Source organism: Salmo salar, chromosome ssa13 (assembly GCF_905237065.1).
Source record: "Salmo salar chromosome ssa13, Ssal_v3.1, whole genome shotgun sequence".
Classification (NCBI taxonomy): domain Eukaryota; kingdom Metazoa; phylum Chordata; class Actinopteri; order Salmoniformes; family Salmonidae; genus Salmo; species Salmo salar.
This window is the reverse complement of record NC_059454.1, coordinates 66,053,216-66,072,597: the sequence shown is the minus strand read 5'-3', so window position 1 is coordinate 66,072,597 and position 19,382 is coordinate 66,053,216. Positions and strand designations below refer to the sequence as shown.

Genomic DNA, 19,382 nt, shown 5'->3' with positions numbered 1-19,382 from the left:
TAGTAGTAGTATTAGTGTGTGTGATAGCCAGAAAGCTCCCTCACCTGGGGTCTCTTCCAGTGCACGCGTCCAATCCTGTTGCCCTGGTAGAAGAGGGTGTCGTCCAAGGCGGGGAAGTGTGGGTCTTCAAACAGAAGACCACTGGCAAGGCATTGCCTCTTCAGGGTGGAGTATTGCTGCCCCTCGAAGGCCTTCACTGATGAGAACATCCTACAGCCTGTACGGACCAGACACAAAAGACAGGGGGTTCTGTTAGTGACCTGGAACTGACCTCCTACCAACAAGTCTCTGATATCCTTGAAGATTAGCATGTGTCAGTTTTATAAAAGTGTACCTTATTTGGGTAGGCTACACTATTGACAAATTCTATTGGACATTCAATTCAGAATTGGGTGTTTCTACAAAATGTCTGTGGTTGGAAAAAGTATATCCAACTTCCACCATTAATTTAAGCTCAGAGCAAACTAAAAGTAAAATACAATTTTACCCAAGAACACTCAAGGCTGTAATTGCTGCCAAAGGTGCTTCAATAAATTGCTGAGTAAATGGTCTTTCTATTTTTTATTAATTTGCAAATATTTCTAAAAACCTGTTTTTGCTTTGTCATTATGGGGTATTGTGTGTAGATTGATGATGAGGGAAAAAATTACTTAATCCATTTTAGAATAAGGCTGTAACGTAAAACAAAATGTGGAAAAAGTCAAAGGGTCTGAATACTTTCCAAATGCACTGTACTGAGAATTCCTTCGACCTCGCGGCTTGGTTTTTGCTCTGACATGCACTGTCAACTGTGGGACCTTATATAGACAGCTGTGTGTCTTTCCAAATCATGTCCAATCAATTGAATTTACCACAGGTGGATTTCAAATCAAGTTGTAGAAACATCTCAAGGACGATCAATGGAAATAAGATGCACCTGAACTCAATTTCGAGTCTCATAGCAAAAGGTCTGAATACATATGTAAGTAAGGTATTTGTTTTTTTATTGTCAAATTTGCTAAAATTTCTAAAAAACGTTTCACTTCGTCATTATGGGGTATTGTTTTTTAGATAGATTTTACTTAATCATTTTAAAATAAGGCTGTAACATAATAACATTTTGAAAAAGTCAAGGGGTCTGAAAATTCCAAATGCACTGTATATCACAAACGGACTCTCAACCTGACTGACAGCTGTGCCTCAAGCACCATTGTAAACATTAAAACAGAGCAGAAACATCTTTGCAGCTACAAAAGAACGGTGTTGGGTAGAAAACATTAGCAAACATTAAGTCCTTTGAGGTCAATTAGGAACAATTAGAAACAAAACTTCAGACAGACAGACAGACAGACAGACAGACAGACAGACCAAGAATTCACTAATGGCACAAACACCCAATTGAGACTGTATGCACAATTCTGCAAAAATATACTTTGTGTACAATGCAAAACCCCAAACAATGCATGCAGAGCAGAATGAGGACTATAACCGCTAGTTATCAAAACCAGAAAAGAGCAGTTCAATTTTACAACCACCTAAAAGGAAGTGATGCCCACACATTCAACCACAAGGCCCTCACCTACAGAGATTAACATAGAGAAGAGTCCCCTCAGCCAGCTGGTTCTTTGTTCACAAACACAAACAAACCCCACAGAGCCCCGGGACAGCAACACAATTAGATCCAACCAAAAGAGAAAGCAAAAAAATAACTATTTGACACAATGGAAAGAATCAAGCAAAAAACAGAGCAAATACCTGACCACCGTGACTGACCCAAAATTAAAGAAAATCCTTGACTATTGTTGGAAAGTGACAGACTGACTTGAGCACGTTTTCGTATGTTTATAAATGAAATACTGTACGTGGCCTAGCAGTAGTGATGAACGTTTTACGGGTTAGATGGAATGATCTGCAGTACCAGTCAAAGGTTTAGACACACCTACTCATTCAAGGGTTTTTCTTTATTTTTACTATTTTCTACATTGTAGAATAGTGAAGATATCAAAACTATGAAATATCACATATGGAATCATGTAGTAATCTAAAAAAAATTGTACAAATCAAAATATCTTTTATATTTGAGATTCTTCAAAAGTAGCCACCCTTTGCCTTGACGACAGCTTTGCATACTCTTGGCATTCTCTCAACCAGCTTCATGAGGTAGTCACCTGTAATCCATATCAATTAACAGGTGTGCCTTGTTAAAAGTTAATTTGTGGAATTTCTTTCCTTTTTAATGTGTTTGAGCCAATCAATTGTGTTGTGCCAAGGTAGGAGTGGTATACAGAAGATAGCCCTATTTGGTAAAAGACCAAGTCCATATTATGGCAGGAACAGCTCAAATAAGCAAAGAGAAACGACAGTCCATCCTTACTTTAAGTCATGAAGGCCAATTAATACGAAACATTTCAAGAACTTTGAACGTTTCTTCAAGTGCAGTTGCAAAAACCATCAAGCACTATGATGAAACTGGCTCTCATGAGGACCGCCACAGGAAAGGAAGACCCAGAGTTACCACTGCTGCAGAGAATACATTCATTAGAGTTACCAGCCTCAGAAATTGCAGCCCAAATAAATGCTTCACAGTGTTCAAGTAACAGACACATCACAAGATCAACTGTTCAGAGGAGACTGCGTGAATCAGGCTTTCATGGTCGAAATGCTGCAAAGAAACCACTACCAAAGGACTCCAATAAGAAGAGACTTGCTTGGGTCAAGAAACACAAGCAATGGACATTAGACCGGTGAAAATCTGTCCTTTGGTCTTTGTGAGATGCAGAGTAGGTGAATGGATGATCTCCGCGTGTGTGGTTCCCACCGAGAAGCATGAAGGAGGTGTGATGGTGCTTTGCTGGTGATACTGTCAGTGATTTATTTAGAATTCAAGGCACACTTCATCAGCATGGCAACCACAGCATTCTGCAGCGATACACCACCCCATCTTGTTTGCGCTTAGTGGGACTATCATTTGTTTTCCAACAGGACAATGACCCAACACACATCCAGGCTGTGTAGGGGCTATTTGACCAAGACAGAGAGCGATGGAGTGGTGCACCAGATGACCTGGCCTCCACAATCCCCCGACCTCAACCAAATTAAGATGGTTTGGGATGAGTTGGACCGCAGGGTACTCCTTCAAGACTGTTGGAAAAGCATTCCGGGTGAAGCTGGTTGAGAGAATGCCAAGAGTGTGCAAAGCTGTCAAGGCAAAGGCTGGCTACTTTGAAGAATCTAAAATCTATTTTGATTTGTTAAACACTTTTCTGTTTACTACATGATTACATATGTGTTATTTCATAGTTTTGATGTCTTCACCATTATTCTACGATGTAGAAAATAGTAAAAATAAAGAAAAACCCTTGAATAAGTATTTGTGTCCAAAGTTTTGACTGGTACTGTATGTGCAATGCTATTTGGTCAGCGGGAAAGTAAACAGGGGGCCTGTCCATAAGGGTGGGATAGGAGCCATGTGTTAGAGCTGATAAATCATACATTCGTGTCCTATAGAACTGTCTTATATCTTAATATGTTTTTATCATATTTTCTCAATATGTTTCATATCATTATATTATCTTAGTATGAATAGATGGCTCATTTGTCAAAATAGAAATATGTGTTTTCCCTGTGTATGAGAAGAGCAATTATGTAGTGGACTGACTCCCTAATCTCAAGGCCTCTCCTGACTGATAAGAAGACCGGTGAGATGCGTGGAGGAGTACCAAGGTTCCGGACTCAAGCTGGGACGATAACACCACCTGCCTAGCCACAGAGATGAATTGTTCATCCTAGACACAGAAGGGGAGTCTGTCTGGGAAGAATTGGGGGGGGGGGGCAGGTCTGCCTATGGGCCCCAAGCTGCACTTCTTAACCTCCTGCCAAATGTTTGACCACATTACATTAGATACATATTTCCCACAGATCCACAAAGAATTTTAAAACAAATCAAACTTTGATAAACTCAATATCTGTTAGGCGAAATACCGCAGTGTGCAATCACAGCAGCAAGATTTGTGGCTCGTTGCCATGAGAAAAGGGCAACCAGTGGAGCACAAACAACTTTGTAAATACCACTAACATATAACTGTTTATCTATCTTCCCTTACTATTTGTACTACTTGCACATTGCTAACACTGTACATAGCTAATAATAACACTTTAAATGTGAGTATTGTTTAAACCTTTTTGAGTGCAATATTTACTGTTCAATTCTAATTGTTGTTTTTGTTGTTTTGTGTCTTCTCGCTTTTGTATATTGTTTATTTCACTTGCTTTTGCACATGTTTTTTTATGCCAATAAAGCCCCTTTGAACTGAATTGAGAGCGAGAGAGACAAGGTGAGAGAGAGACAGAGAGATAAAGGGACAGAGCTGTTGAGGGAACAAGCCAATCTCTTTGGAGCCACAAATCGACGAGCTGTTGATGACTTCACCATACGATGTGACAGGAGACCAAGAACTTAACAAATCTCCATCACCATAGACACCAAGCAGGATGTTTTATTCTAGGTTAATTTGAAACTCATGATTTTCTACTGGCCTGTGATGACACAAAATGGCTGCCAAATTGCCTACACAATACACACAGGTCCAACAGGCTTACATAGAATGAGTTGACTAATCAAAAGGCAAATCAATCAAGGCTGCGGTCAATTCGAATTGAAGGCAGGAAGTGATTTTAAATCACTTTTGCAATTTGAAATAAACTTTTGAAATAAATAGCTTTTACTCCTCAGTTTATTGACAACTCATTGAAAGAAGATGGTGTTTTTTCATTATTTAAAATAAAAATTGTTATTTAAGTTTACTTCCTGAATTTACTGTTTCAATTCGAATTGACCCCAGCCCTGATATCTATTAGCTACACAGCTGGTTTCTTTATCTTTTTAAATCGGCTTTAATCATACAACAACAAAATCTAAAGGCCATTGGGAAATAAACCAATGGGAAGGATTTTCTGCATGGCAACTAGGTTAAAGAAAACACACTGTTCTTTTGCCTGTGGGGAAGAGGACGAGTAATGAGATCTTATGGAGGGCCAGAATGGGAAGAGGAGGAGTGTGTGTGTGTGTGTGTGTGAGGGTAGTTCGGCTACTTGTCTTTTTAAGCATGTAACATTGTCTCTGATGTTGACTGTCAGTCTCAAATGTGCCAGGAATACACAAGAAAAATTGAATCACAGACAAATCGTTCTCCACAGGAGCATGGAAAAGATGGATGGCAGAAGCCTTTTAGAGGCAAACTTTAGAGCAAACACACCACACACTTCAATAACTGCCAGAAATGAACCAGAAACACAAAACAGCAAGATTAAAAGACACACGATGAGAAGAATGGAAGTAGAATACAGAAGCACATAGACCAAACAGTATACTTCCCCCTATCCTTTAGGTTTTTAGCCTCACATTTTGCTCCAGGGTGAAGATTCCCCTAGATACAGACTCAGGATCAGCTTCCTATCTCACCATTCGAACCTTAACCATTAGTGGGGGAAATGCTAAACTTACCTAAGATCAGCATCTAGGGGGCAACTTTACCCTACTCCTCTAAGCTCAGTCTGACCTGCTATGACATATTCAAAGGCAAACACATAACATTTGGTCTTCTTTCAATATTTTTTTTCTGACATGGACACGTAATGCAACAGAAGCACGTGAAAGTCAACATTGAATCAAAATGAAATAAAACATTTAATCAAAAGGAAACACGGACGTTAAAACAAAATTCTTTACACGTTATGACATTTTTTTATTTATTTTTAAAGTTATCTTGAAGTGGTCTCCGGCAACATGAGATCACCAAAAATGGAGGAATGCCAAATCAAACCTCTAAAAAGGTTTTAAAATCGTATTAACTTGGACGAGTGAGGTAAACCTTTGTATCGAGGGATGTACAGTATACATCATCTTCCAGAGGTATAAGGAATCATTTTAATTTAAACCCAACCAGGAAATTATACAACAGTAAACACACATACGCAGACACGGACACACCCTACTGCCAACCCTATTTTCTGATGAACATTTTGGCTAGACATTTGAACTACAGTAGCCTACACACATGACGTCTGCCTATAGGCTACAGCTACGCAGTAGTAACCCAGCCTAGACAATAACTGAAGGCAGTAAAAGGAATAGGGCCTACACTGACAAAGAAGTTGCACAACACCTAAGCTGCTGGCTGTCAATCAAAGCTCCCAACTTCGAGATCCGACCGTTAAACCAGTGAATTATTCATGTCCACATTCTGCTTCTCTCCATTTATTAATATGGACTCACAGGGTGCATACTAAATGGAACACTATTTTCTATAGTTCCTATGGGCCCTGGTCAAAAGTAGTACACTTTATAGGGAAACGGGTGTCATTTGGGAACAGCCACAGCCTATGGACTTACAGTGCCATATGCTCTCAGAGCTGGGGACCTTTCCAAAAGCCTACCACCTACTAGGAATGGGCCCGTATTTATCAAGCGCTTCCAGAGTAGGTGTGCTGATTTAGGATACGTTTTGGCTTTTAAATCACAGTTAATAAGATCACATGCACAGGAGGAACTGTATCCTAGATCAACACTCCTAGTCTCTCAAAATCAACTTTGCTTTACAGAGGTGTTCTCATCTGGTAAAAATGTACTTCAAATGGAGGCCATCACCACCATTTGAGAGGCTAACTATTGGGTTTGCCCTCAATAGCTGCCATCAATAACCTATTCACAGATGGATAAATACGACATTTGATATTGTCATAATAAAATAAATAGCCGGCCCCTAATATTGACGAAGGCAGCTGATTCAATTCAGACTCACTGATTGCATTTATCAGCTGAATACGTGGGGAAATAAAGAGGTTGCAGTTGGAGCCAAAAAAAATGGCACAGATGGTGCAGACCAGTCTCGATGGAGACTGCAGAGGGAAAACCCCCATGCAGGCACACGCCCACTCTCTTCCATGCAAGACGAGCACAAATGGGTCGATGGCCAGAGCTCGGGGGTGAGGTTTGAGAACATACACGGTCATGTATTTGGTTTAGCAGCAATCAACAGCTAATAGGCCAAACGCTTAAATGTAATTGATTGGAGAGAAGTTTATGAATTTGAACAATAGGTCTACAGGCTAATGGTAGGCATAATAAACATGTTACTATTCAAAAATATTAGCATCATTAGCTTTACTTCGTAGCCTATTGTAACAAGTGTGGTTTTACTGGATAGCCTACAAGGTATTGTCAGACACTACCAATGGAGCAAGTCATTAGTGTGCCAACGTCTTCCACTACCATAAAACACGTTGACAACTAAAGCAAGCACACATTTTCTTCAGGAAATATTTTCTAGTTCTATGTGTGAATTAGAGGTCTAGTGCCCTTAACAAATCTATTTTAATCCCCAATACATTTGTATTCACTCTTTAAATGAGACTAACACGATGCAAGTTGGGTTAGATCCTGTTTTTATGAATCCTTAGATCTTTCTTTCTTCTTCTGATCCTATAGAGACTTGTCCCAGTCTCCACACCTGCCTGTCTGTGTTGTGTGACCTCGTCACCTGAAACATTTAAATTTACATCAATGAAATGGTCAGGTTACCTTGACATTGCATAAAAATAATATATTCATCACATAATTTACTTAGTCATGAATTAATCAACACGATTTATATAAATGTCATCATTGGAAACGTCCAGGATGGTTAATAGAAAAGCAAGTTATTTTTCTGAAATGAGTTACTCATTTTCAATTAATTACATTTTCTAAAGGTCGCCAATGCTCCTCCTCTTGTGACAATTTGATCAATTATACTTTAATTATTTCATCATGACATTTGCTGTAAAATACAGTGCTCTCAGAAAGTATTCAGACCCCTTGACTTTTTCCACATTTTGTTACGTTACAGCCTTATTCTAAAATGGATGAATCTACACACAACACCCCATAATGACAAAACAAAAACAGCTTTTATAAAAAAATATTGTCAAAAAATAAAAACTCAAATATCACATTCACAGAACTATTCATGACCCTTTACTCAGTACTTTGTTGAAGCACCTTTGGCAGCAATTACAGCCTCAATTATTTTTGGGTATGACGCTACAAGCTTGGCACACCTATATTTGGGGAGTTTCGCCCATTCTTATCTGCAGATCCTCTGAAGCTCTGTCAGGTTAGATGGAGAGCGTCGCTGCACAGCTATTTTCAGGTCTCGGGTTCAAGTCCGGGCTCTGGATGGGCCACTCAAGGACATTCACAGACTTGTCCCGAAGCCACTCCTGTGCTGTCTTGGCAGCATGCGTAGGGTCATTGTCCTGTTGGAAGGTGAAACTTCGCCCCAGTCTGAGGTCCTGAGCGCTCTGGAGAAGGTTTTCATCAAGCATCTCTCAGTACTTTGCTCCATTCATCTTTGCCTTGATCCTGACTAGTCTCCCATTCCCTGCAATTGAAGAACATCCCCACAGCATGATGCTGCCACCACCACGCTTCACCATAGGGATGGTGCCAGGTTTTCTTCCAGACGTGAAGCTTGGCATTCAGGCCAAATAGTTCAATCTTGATTTCATCAGACCAGAGAATCTTGTGTCCAAGCGGACTGTCATGTGCCTTTTACTGAGGAGTGGCTTCCGTCTGGCCACTATACCATAAAAGGCCTGATTGGTGGAGAGCTGCAGAGATGGTTGTCCTACTGGAAGGTTCTCCCATCTCCACAGAGGAACGCTGGAGCTCTGTCAGAGTGACCATCGGGTTCTTGGTCACCTCCCTGACCAAGCCCCTTCTCCCCCGATTGCTCAGTTTGGCTGGGCGGCCAGCACTAGGAAGAGTTCTTGGTGGTTCCAAACTACTTCCATTTAAGAATGATGGAGGCCACTGTGTTCTTGGAGACCTTCAATGCTGCAGACATTTTATGGTACTCTTCCCCAGATCTGTGCCTCGACACAATCCTGTCTCGGAGCTCTACAGACAATTCCTTCGACCTCATGGCTTGGTTTTTTCTGTGACATGCACGGTCAACTGTGGGACTGTTAATAGACAGTTGTGTGCCTTTCCAAATCATGTCCAATCAATTGAATTTACCACAGATGGACTCTAATCAAATTGTAGAAACATCTCAATGATGATTAATGGAAACAGGATGCACCTGAGCTCAATCTTGTAGTTCATGTACAATTACCATCTACACTGAACAAAAATGTAAAACGCAACATGCAAGAATTTCAAAGAATATAAGGACCTCAGTCAATTGAAATAAATAAATTAGGCCCTTAATCTATGGACATCACATGACTGGGAATACAGATATGCATCTGTTTGTCACACACACAAGAAGTAGGGGCGTGGATGAGAAAACCAGTCAGTAACTGGTATGACCACCATTTGCCTCATGCAGTGTGACAAATCTCCTTCGCATAGAGTTGATCAGGATGTTGATTGTGGCTTGTGGAATGTTGTCCCACTCCCCTTCAACGGCTGTGCAAAGTTGCTGGAAACTGGAACACGTTGTCGTACAAGTCTATGACGAGCATCCCAAACATGCTCAATGGTTGACATGCCTGGTGAATATGCAGGTCATGGAAGAACTGGGACATTTACAGCTTCCAGGAATTGTGTACAGATCCTTGCGACATGGGGCCGCACATTATCATGCTGAAACATGAGGTGATGGCGGCGGATGAATACCACCACAATGGGCCTCAGGATCTCATCACGGTATCTCTGTGCATTCAAATTGCCATCGATAAAAAAATAAAAATGTTTTATTTCAGCTTTATTTAACCAGGTAGGCTAATTGAGAACACGTTCTCATTTACAACTGTGACCTGGCCAAGATAAAGCAAAGCAGTGTGACACAGACAACAACACAGAGTTACACATGGAGTAAACAATAAGCAAGCCAATAACACAATAAACAAGTCAATGACACAGTAGAAAAAAAAGAAAGTCTATATACAGTGTGTGCAAAAGGCATGAGGAGGTAGGCAATAAATAGGCCATAGGAGCGAATAATTACAATTTAGCAGATTAACACTGGATTGATAAATGAGCATATGATGATGTGCAAGTAGAAATACTGGTGTGCAAAAGAGCAGAAAAGTAAATAAAATAAAAACAGTATGGGGATGAGGTAGGTAGATTGGGTGGGCAATTTACAGATGGACTATGTACAGCTGCAGCGATCGGTTAGCAGCTCAGGTAGCTGATGTTTAAAGTTGGTGAGGGAAATAAAAGTCTCCAACTTCAGTGATTTTTGCAATTCGTTCCAGTCACTGGCAGCAGAGAACTGGAAGGAAAGGCGGCCAAATGAGGTGTTGGGGATGATCAGTGAGATATACCTGCTGGAACGTGTGCTACGGGTGGGTGTTGTTAGCGTGACCAGTGAACTGAGATAAGTCGGAGCTTTACCTAGCATAGACTTATGCAATTGTGTTCGTTGTACGTAGCTTAAACCTGCCCATACCATAACCCCACCATGGGGCACTCTGTTCACAACATTGACATCAGCAAACCGCTGTCTGCAATCTGCCCGGTCAGTTGAAACCAGGATACATCTGTGAAGAGCACACTTCTCCAGCGTGCCAGTGGCCATCGAAGGTTACGACACTCAACTGCAGTCAGGTCAATGATGGATGGATTATCTTGGAAAAGCATAAATGCTAACTAACAGGGATGTAAACAAATCTGTGCATGTTATTTTGGAGAACTAAGCTTTATGTGCATATGGAACATTTCTGGGATGTTTTATTTCAGCTCATGAAACATTGGACCAACACTATACATTTACGTTTATATTTTTGTTCAGTGTAGTTCCAATCCATCTCACTCAGAACAAGCCACATGACAATGACACAATGAATCAGTGCACAAAGGTGATGATGAATGATTGACGCCATACTTGTTGTCTCAAATCAAATGCATACCAGCAGTACTGGAGAACTGGTGACCATCTCTAAGTCACAGTACCATCCTCTCACCTCCGTGTTGACTAGACCTGCTTGGCGAGACTACTATGATAATGAAATGTCTTTATAACATATACAGTCAGTTCCATAATTATTGGCACACTTGATAGATAACCAAAAAAGAATAAATACAAATATTATATGTTAAAAGAAAATAGGGAAATTATATTATTTTCTACTAATACAAATGCTCAGAGAAAGAGATTTTGTTGAACAAGTAAGAAAAAAAGGTAGGGGGGAAAGAGGTCAAACTTATTGGCACCACAGTATTCAATACTGTACTACCCTCCCCTTGACAGGATTACCACACTGAGCCTTTTTATAACATGTTTTATGAGACTGGAAAACACGATGGGAGGGCTCAGACCATTCCTCCATACAGAAGCCTTCGAGATCCTTGATATCCTTTGTCTGCTCTTATGGACTGCCCTCCCCAATTCAAACCACTGGTTTTCAATGGGGTTAAAGTCCGGAGACAGATGGATATTGTAAAATGTTGATTTTGTGGTCAATTAACCATTTATTTTGATTAGTGCTTGGGGTTATTGTCTTGCTGGAAGGTCCACTTGCAACCAGGTTTTTGGCTAAAATGTCCAGGGTCTTGGTAAAGTTCATGATGCCATTGACCTTAACAAGGGCCCCAGGAGCAGTGGAAGCAAAATAACTCAATAACATCTAAGATCCACCACAATATTTTACCATAGGTATGAGATACTTTGTATATGCTTCTGTTTTTTTAATGCCAAACCACCACTGGCATGTGTGGCTAAAGAGCTTTATTTTCATATCATCTGACCACAGCATCGGTTCCAAGTGCCAATGCTGTTTATCTAACTCCAGGTAAGCTATGGTCAGATTACATTAAAATAGATCTCTTAAACCACGCACAAAAGTGGTGGGTTTGGAGTATATAAAAAAAAAAATGCATATTCAGAAAAGTACCTCATACCTACGGTAAAATATGCTTTAAGGGCATCCCAGGTGGCGCAGAGGTATAAGGCACTGCATCACAGTGCTGAGGTGCCACTACAGCCTCGGGTTCGTTCCCAGGCTATGTCACAGCCGGCAGTGACCGGGAGCCCCATAGGGCAGCACACAATTGGCCCAGCGTCGTGGGGGGTTTGGCCGGGGGTATTTTATTAGGATCCCCATTAGCTGTTGCAACTCTTCCCGAGGTCCACACAAAACATGACATAATACAGACCATTAATAGACAGAAACAGCTTAACCTCTTACATCTAGACGTTCCGCTAGCGGAACACCTGCTCCAATATCCAATGATAGGCTTGACGCGAATGACAAATTCCTCAAAAATCCCAAAACTTAAATTTTTCAAACATATTACTATTTTACACCATTTTAAAGACAAGACTCTCCTTTATCTAACCACACTGTCCGATTTCAAAAAGGCTTTACAGCGAAAGCAAAACATTAGATTATGTCAGCAGAGTACCCAGCCAGAAATAATCAGACACCCATTTTTCAAGCTAGCATATAATGTCACAAAAAACAAAACCACAGCTAAATGCAGCACTAACCTTTGATGATCTTCATCAGATGACACTGCTAGGACATTATGTTATACAATACATGCATGTTTTGTTCAATCAAGTTCATATTTATATCAAAAACTAGCTTTTTACATTAGCATGTGACGTTCAGAACTAGCATTCCCACCGAACACTTCCGGTGAATTTACTAAATTACTCACGATAAACGTTCACAAAAAACATAACAATTATTTAAAGAATTATAGATACAGAACTCCTTTATGCAATCGCGGTGTCCGATTTTAAAATAGCTTTTCGGTGAAAGCACATTTTGCAATATTCTGAGTAGATAGCCCGGCCATCATGGCTAGCTATTTTGACACCCACCAAGATTGGTACTCACCAAACTCAGATTTACTATAAGAAAAATTGGATTACCTTTGCTGTTCTTCGTCAGAATGCACTCCCAGGACTTCTACTTCAATAACAAATGTTGGTTTGGTTCCAAATAATCCATAGTTATATCCAAATAGCGGCATTTTGTTCGTGCGTTCAAGACACTATCCGAAGGGTAAAGAAGGGTGACGCGTCCGGCGCGTTTCGGGACAAAAAATGTCAAAATATTCCATTACCGTACTTCGAAGCATGTCAAACGCTGTTTAAAATCAATTTTTATGCGATTTTTCTCGTAAAAAAGCGATAATATTCCGACCGGGAAACCCTGTTTTCGTTCAAAGACGAAAAAATAAAAACATGGAGTCGTCTCGTGCACGCGCCCCCAGTCTCATTGTTCTCAGATCGACCACTATCCAAATGCGCTACTGTTTTTCAGCCATGGCCTGCAAAGTCATCATTCAACGTTCTGGCGCCTTCTGAGAGCCTATGGGAGCGTTAGAAAATGTCATGTTACAGCAGAGATCCCCTGTTTTGGATAGAGATGATCAAGAAGGCCAAGAAATGGTCAGAGAGGGCACTTCCTGTAAGGAATCTTCTCAGGTTTTGGCCTGCCAAATGAGTTCTGTTATACTCACAGACACCATTCAAACAGTTTTAGAAACTTTGGAGTATTTTCTATCCAAGGCTAATAATTATATGCATATTCTAGTTTCTGGGCAGGAGTAATAATCAGATTAAATCGGGAATGTTTTTTATCTGGCCGTGAAAATACTGCCCCCTATCCATAACAAGTTAAGGACAAATTTTTTAAACAGGTTTGCTGTTCTTGTAATAATGTCTCTATATAATACTGTACTCTTTCTTGAATTTGTTCTGGATTTGGGGACTGTGAAAAGACCCCTGGTGGCATGTCTGGTGGGGTGTGTGTGTCAGAGATGTAAGTTACTACGCAAACAATTTGGGATTTTCAACTCATTAACTTCACTAGGGTAGGGGGCAGCATTCGGAATTTTGGATGAAAAGCGTGCCCATAGTAAACTGCCTGCTACTCAGGCTCAGAAGCTAGGATATGCATATAATTGGTAGATTTGGATAGAAAACACTCTAAAGTTTCCAAAACTGTTAAAATAATGTCTGTGAGTATAACAAAACCGATATGGCAGGCGAAAACCTGAGGAAAATCCATCCAGGAAATACTATTATTTTGAAAGGCTGTTTTTCCATTGAAAGCCTATCCACCATAGGACCCAGTTCACGATCTCTATGGCTTCTTCTACATGTGGCCAGTCTTTAGGCATTGTTTCAGGCTTTTACTCTGAAAAGTGAGGGAGACGCAGCACTTTCAATGAGTGGACAGTGGAAATTCGATCGGGAGCGCGCCTTTCTTGTTTCTCCTTTTTTATTGACAAAGCTTTTGTCCGGTTGAAATATTATTGATTATTTATGACAAAAACAACCTGAGGATTGATGTTAAACATCGTTTGACATGTTTCTACAAACTTTTATTGTACTTTTTTGATTTTTTGTCTGTCTGTTGTGACCGCGCTTTGTTCCAATGGATTGCTGAACAAAACGCACCAACAAAACGGAGGTTTTTGGACATAAAGAGGGACATTATCGAACAAAACGACCATTTATTGAGTAAATGGGAGTCTTGTGAGTGCAAACATATGAAGATCATCAAAGGTAAGTGATTAATTTTATCACTATTTCTGAGTTGTGTAACTCCGCTACTTGGCTTGTTACTGTTTGTAATGATTTGTCTGCTGGGCGCTGTTCTCAGATAATTACATAGTATGCTTTCGCCGTAAAGCCTTTTTGAAATCTGACACCGTATGTTTCATGAATTTTTATAATGAGTATTTCTGTTTTTGAATTTGGCGCTCTGCAATTTCACTGGATGTTGGCCAGGTGGGACGGGGTGGCAGCGCAGCCTAGTGGTTAGAGCGTTGGACTAGTAACCGAAAGGTTGCAAGTTCAAATCCCCAAGCTGACAAAGTACAAATCTGTTGTTCTGCCCCTGAACAAGGCAGTTAACCCATTGAAAATAAGAATTTGTTGTTAACTGACTTACCTAGTTAAATAAAGATAAAATAAACAAATTCTCTCAACCAAGAGAGACTGGCATGCATAGTATTTATATCAGCCCTCTGATTACAATAAAGAGCATGACATGGCACTCTGTTCTGGGCCAGCTGCAGCTTAACTAGGTCTTTCCTTGCAGCACTTGACCTCAAGATAAGACAAAACTAGCTTTTTGGAGTGTGGTGTCAAAAAAGCAGAGAATCTCTTTATTACGGACAGACCTCTCCCCATCTTTACAACCATATGTTTTGACCATGACAGTTTACAATCTAAGGTAGCACCATGTAGTTTAGTCTCTTGAACTTGTTCAACAGCCACTCCATTCATTACCAGATTCAGCTGAGATCTAGAATTTAGGGAATGATTTGTACCAAATACAATTCTCTTAGTTTTAGAGGTGTTCAGGATCAGTTTATTACTGGCCACCTATTCCAAAAGACTGCAACTCTTTGTTAAGGGTTTCAGTGACTTCATTAGTTGTGGTTGCTGATGCATATATGGTTGAATCATCAGCATACATGGACACAAATGCTTTGTTTAATGCCAGTGGCAGGTCATTGGTAAAAATAGAAAAGCGTAGAGGGCCTAGAGAGCTGGCCTGCGGTACACCACATTTTATATGTTTGACATTAGAGAAGCTTCCATTAAAGAACACCCTTTGAGTTCTATTAGATAAATAGCTCTGAATCCACGAGGTTGAAAAGCCATAACACATACGTTTTTTCAGCAATAGGTTATGGTCAATAATATCAAAGGCTGCACTGAAATATAACAGTACAGCTCCCACAATATTCTCATTTCTTTCAACTGTTAGGCTCTAAATATCCGAGTAAGAAATTGACGGACACTATGAAAGCTCCAACCAAGTTTATTCACCCATTGGGTCAATACAGCTGCATAAGACAAAGGCATGGTTCCACCAGTGGTAGTACATATACACCACCATTTGGGTTGGAATCTCCTCCTCTCTAAACATTACATCTTTGTTGCTAGGCAGGAAATTAAGTGACGCGGGCAATAAACTGTTCCTTCTCCCTTAACGTGACCTGACCTGGGCCCCCTTCCTCACTAAACCACATCTCTCCACCCTTATCTGTGCCTGCCAAGATGTGATTGTCTTTCCTTCACTCAGTACATTCCAAGCCTTATTGCCTCTACCATATACATTCCTCCTACAGATACCCATCAACTTCTGGTGTATAAACCAGACTATGGCACTCCTCATGTCTCTAGTATAACTAATGATTAATAATATAAGTTTAGAAATCCGAACCCATCACAACCAATCATCAGTCGTTTGTGTCAGTGCAGTACATGTTGAGTGCCCTTCTCTATAAGCATGCTGAAAGTCTGTTGTTAATTTGTTTACAGAGAAATAACATTGTATTTGCTCAAACACCATTTTTTCCAACAGTTTGCTAAGAGCTGGCAGCAAGCTGATAGGTCTGCTGTTAGTAACAGTAAAGGCCGCTTTACCTCTCTTGGGCAGCGGAATTACTTTGGCTTCCCTCCAGACCTGAGGACAAAGACTTTCCTCTAGGCTCAGATTAACAATATGACAGATAGGAGTGGCTATAGTCAGCTACCATGCTCAGTGGCTTTCCATCGAAGTTGTCAATGCCAGGTTGGTCCTTATTGATCGATTACAATTTTTCCACCTTCTCAAATCAAATGTATTTATATAGCCCTTCTTACATCAGCTGATATCTCAAAGTGCTGATATCTCATAGTGCTGTTCTCCCACACTAACAGTACAAATTGAAAACTTGCAATGCTTTTCTTTCATTTGTTTTTTTATGCATGAATACGATGGCTCACTGTTCATTGTTTGCCCACTTTGCCAATGAAGTGATCAATAAAATAATTGGCAACATCAAATAGTTTTGTGATGAATAAGCCATTTGATTCGATGTAAGACGGAGTTAAATGTCTTTCTGGCCATCATTTCATTTAAAGCACTCATCATTCTTTATACCATTGATCTTATCTTCATAACACAGTTTCTTCTCCTTTTTGTTGAGTTTAGTCACATAATTTCTCAATTTGCAGTAAGTCAACCAGTCATAATGTGCAGCCAGATTTTTTAGCCACTCATTTTGCCCCATCTCTTTCAACCATTCAGTTTTTCAATTCCTCATCAATCCATGGAGCCTTTAAAGTTCAAACAGTCAGTTTCTTAACAGGTGCATGTTTATCAATAATTGGTAGAAGCAATTTCATAAATTCATCAAGTGCATCATCTGGATGCTCCTTATTAATCACATCAGACCAATAAATATTTTTATTTGGGGGATTTCACTAGGCTCATTGTGCTCTAGCGACTCCTTGTGGCGGGCCGGGCACCTGCAAGCTGACCTCAGTCGTGAGTTGAACGGTGTTTCCTCCGACACGCTTCTGGCTTCCGGGTTTAGCAAGCATTGTGTTAAGAAGCAGCGCGGCTTGGCGGGTCATGTTTCGGAGGACGCATGACTCAACCTTCGCCTCTCTCGAGCCCGTTGGGGAGTTGCAGCGATGAGACAAGATTGTAACTACCAATTGGATATCACGAAATTGGAGAAAAGGGGCAAAAAATAATTATAAAATGCTTCAAAACTGCAACATTTTCTCTACTCCCAATGGCAAAATCTCACTCAGGGCCTCCAAAAGGCTAATTAGCTAATACTAATACTCTTCATAAAGAAAAACATTGCTTTCAAAGTACCATCTAAGCCTTGCAACAGAGAACCATATACTGTAGGCCTGTCTCAGTTTTGGAAATGTTGGTGATATACTTTCTTTATATACAGTATAGTGTGTGTATATTCCTTCAAATTAGTGGATTTTGCTATTTCAGCCACACCCGTGACTGACAGCTGTATAAAATGGAACACACAGCCATGCAATCTCCATAGACAAACATTGGCAGTAGAATGGCCCATACTGAAGAGCTCAGTGACTTTCAACATGGCACCGTCATAGGATGCCACCCTTCAAACAAGTCAGTTTGTCAAATTTCTGCCCTGCTAGAATTGCCACGGTCAACAGTAAGTGCTGTTATTGTGAAGTGGAAACGTCTAGGAGCAACATCGGCTCAGCCGCAAAGTGGTAGGACACACAAGCTCACAGAACGGGACCACCGAGTGCTGAAGCGCGTAGCACATAAAAATAATCTGCAACACTCACTACCAAGATCCAAACGTGCCTCTGGAAGCAACGTCAGCACAAGAACTGTTCGTCGGTAGCTGGCCAAGCAGCCGCACACTTCCATGGCCAAGCAGCCGCACACAAGCCTAAGATCACCATGAGCAATGTCAAGTGTCAGCTGGAGTGGTTTAGAGCTCACCACCATTGGACTCTGAAGCAGTGGAAACGCGTTCTCTGGAGTGATGAATCACGCTTCACCATCTGGTAGTCCGACAGACAAATCTGGGCTTGGCGGATGCCAGGAGAACGCTACCTGCCCCATTGCATAGTACCAACTGTAAAGTTTGGTGGAGGAGTAATAATGGTCTGGGGCTGTTTTTCATGGTTCGGGCTAGGCCCCTTAATTCCAGTGAAGGGAAATCTTAATGCTACAGTATACATTCATACATACATTAGAGGTCGACCGATTAATCGGAATGGCCGATTAATTAGGGCTGATTTCAAGTTTTCATATCAATCCGAAATCGGTATTTTTGGACATGGATTTATTTTACACCTTTATTTAACTAGGCAACTCAGTTAAGAACACATTCTTATTTTCAATGACGGCCTAGGAACGGTGGGTTAACCTCTATGGGACCGGCGGGACGAATTCGTCCCACCTACGTAACAGCCACTGCCAGCCTGTGGCGCGATTTTCAAAATCTTCAAAATCCTATTACTTCAATTTCTCAAACATATGACTATTTTACAGCCATTTAAAGATAAGACTCTCGTTAATCTAACCACACTGTCCGATTTCAAAAAGGCTTTACAACGAAAGCAAAACATTAGATTATGTCAGCAGAGTACCAAGCCAGAAATAATCAGACACCCATTTTTCAAGCCAGCATATAATGTCACCAAAACCCAGAAGACAGCTAAATGCAGCACTCACCTTTGATGATCTTCATCAGATGACAACCCTAGGACATTATGTTATACAATACATGCATGTTTTGTTCAATCAAGTTCATATTTATATCAAAAACCAGCTTTTTACATTAGCATGTGACGTTCAGAACTAGCATACCCCCGCAAACTTACGGGGAATTCGCTAACATTTTACTAAATTACTCACGATAAACGTTCACAAAAAGCATAACAATTATTTTAAGAATTATAGATACAGACCTCCTCTATGCACTCGATATGTCCGATTTTAAAATAGCTTTTGGTGAAAGCACATTTTGCAATATTCTAAGTACATAGCCCAGGCATCACGGGCTCGCTATTTAGACACCCGGCAAGTTTAGCACTCACCATAATCATATTTACTATTATAAAAATGTCATTACCTTTTGTTGTCTTCGTCAGAATGCACACCCA

At 40.5% G+C, this 19,382-nt stretch overlaps 1 protein-coding gene across 1 annotated transcript in view; it reads right to left on the bottom strand.

The window, feature by feature from the left end:
- Nucleotides 1-19,382, bottom strand: part of LOC106567584 (calpain-5) — a 62,616-nt gene that overhangs the window by 36,628 nt on the left and 6,606 nt on the right. Inside the window, exon 2 of the mRNA XM_014137084.2 lies at nt 45-217. Within this exon, the coding sequence (XP_013992559.1) occupies nt 45-209 (165 nt within the window). The 5' untranslated portion in view covers nt 210-217. The remainder of the gene's footprint in view (nt 1-44; nt 218-19,382) is intronic.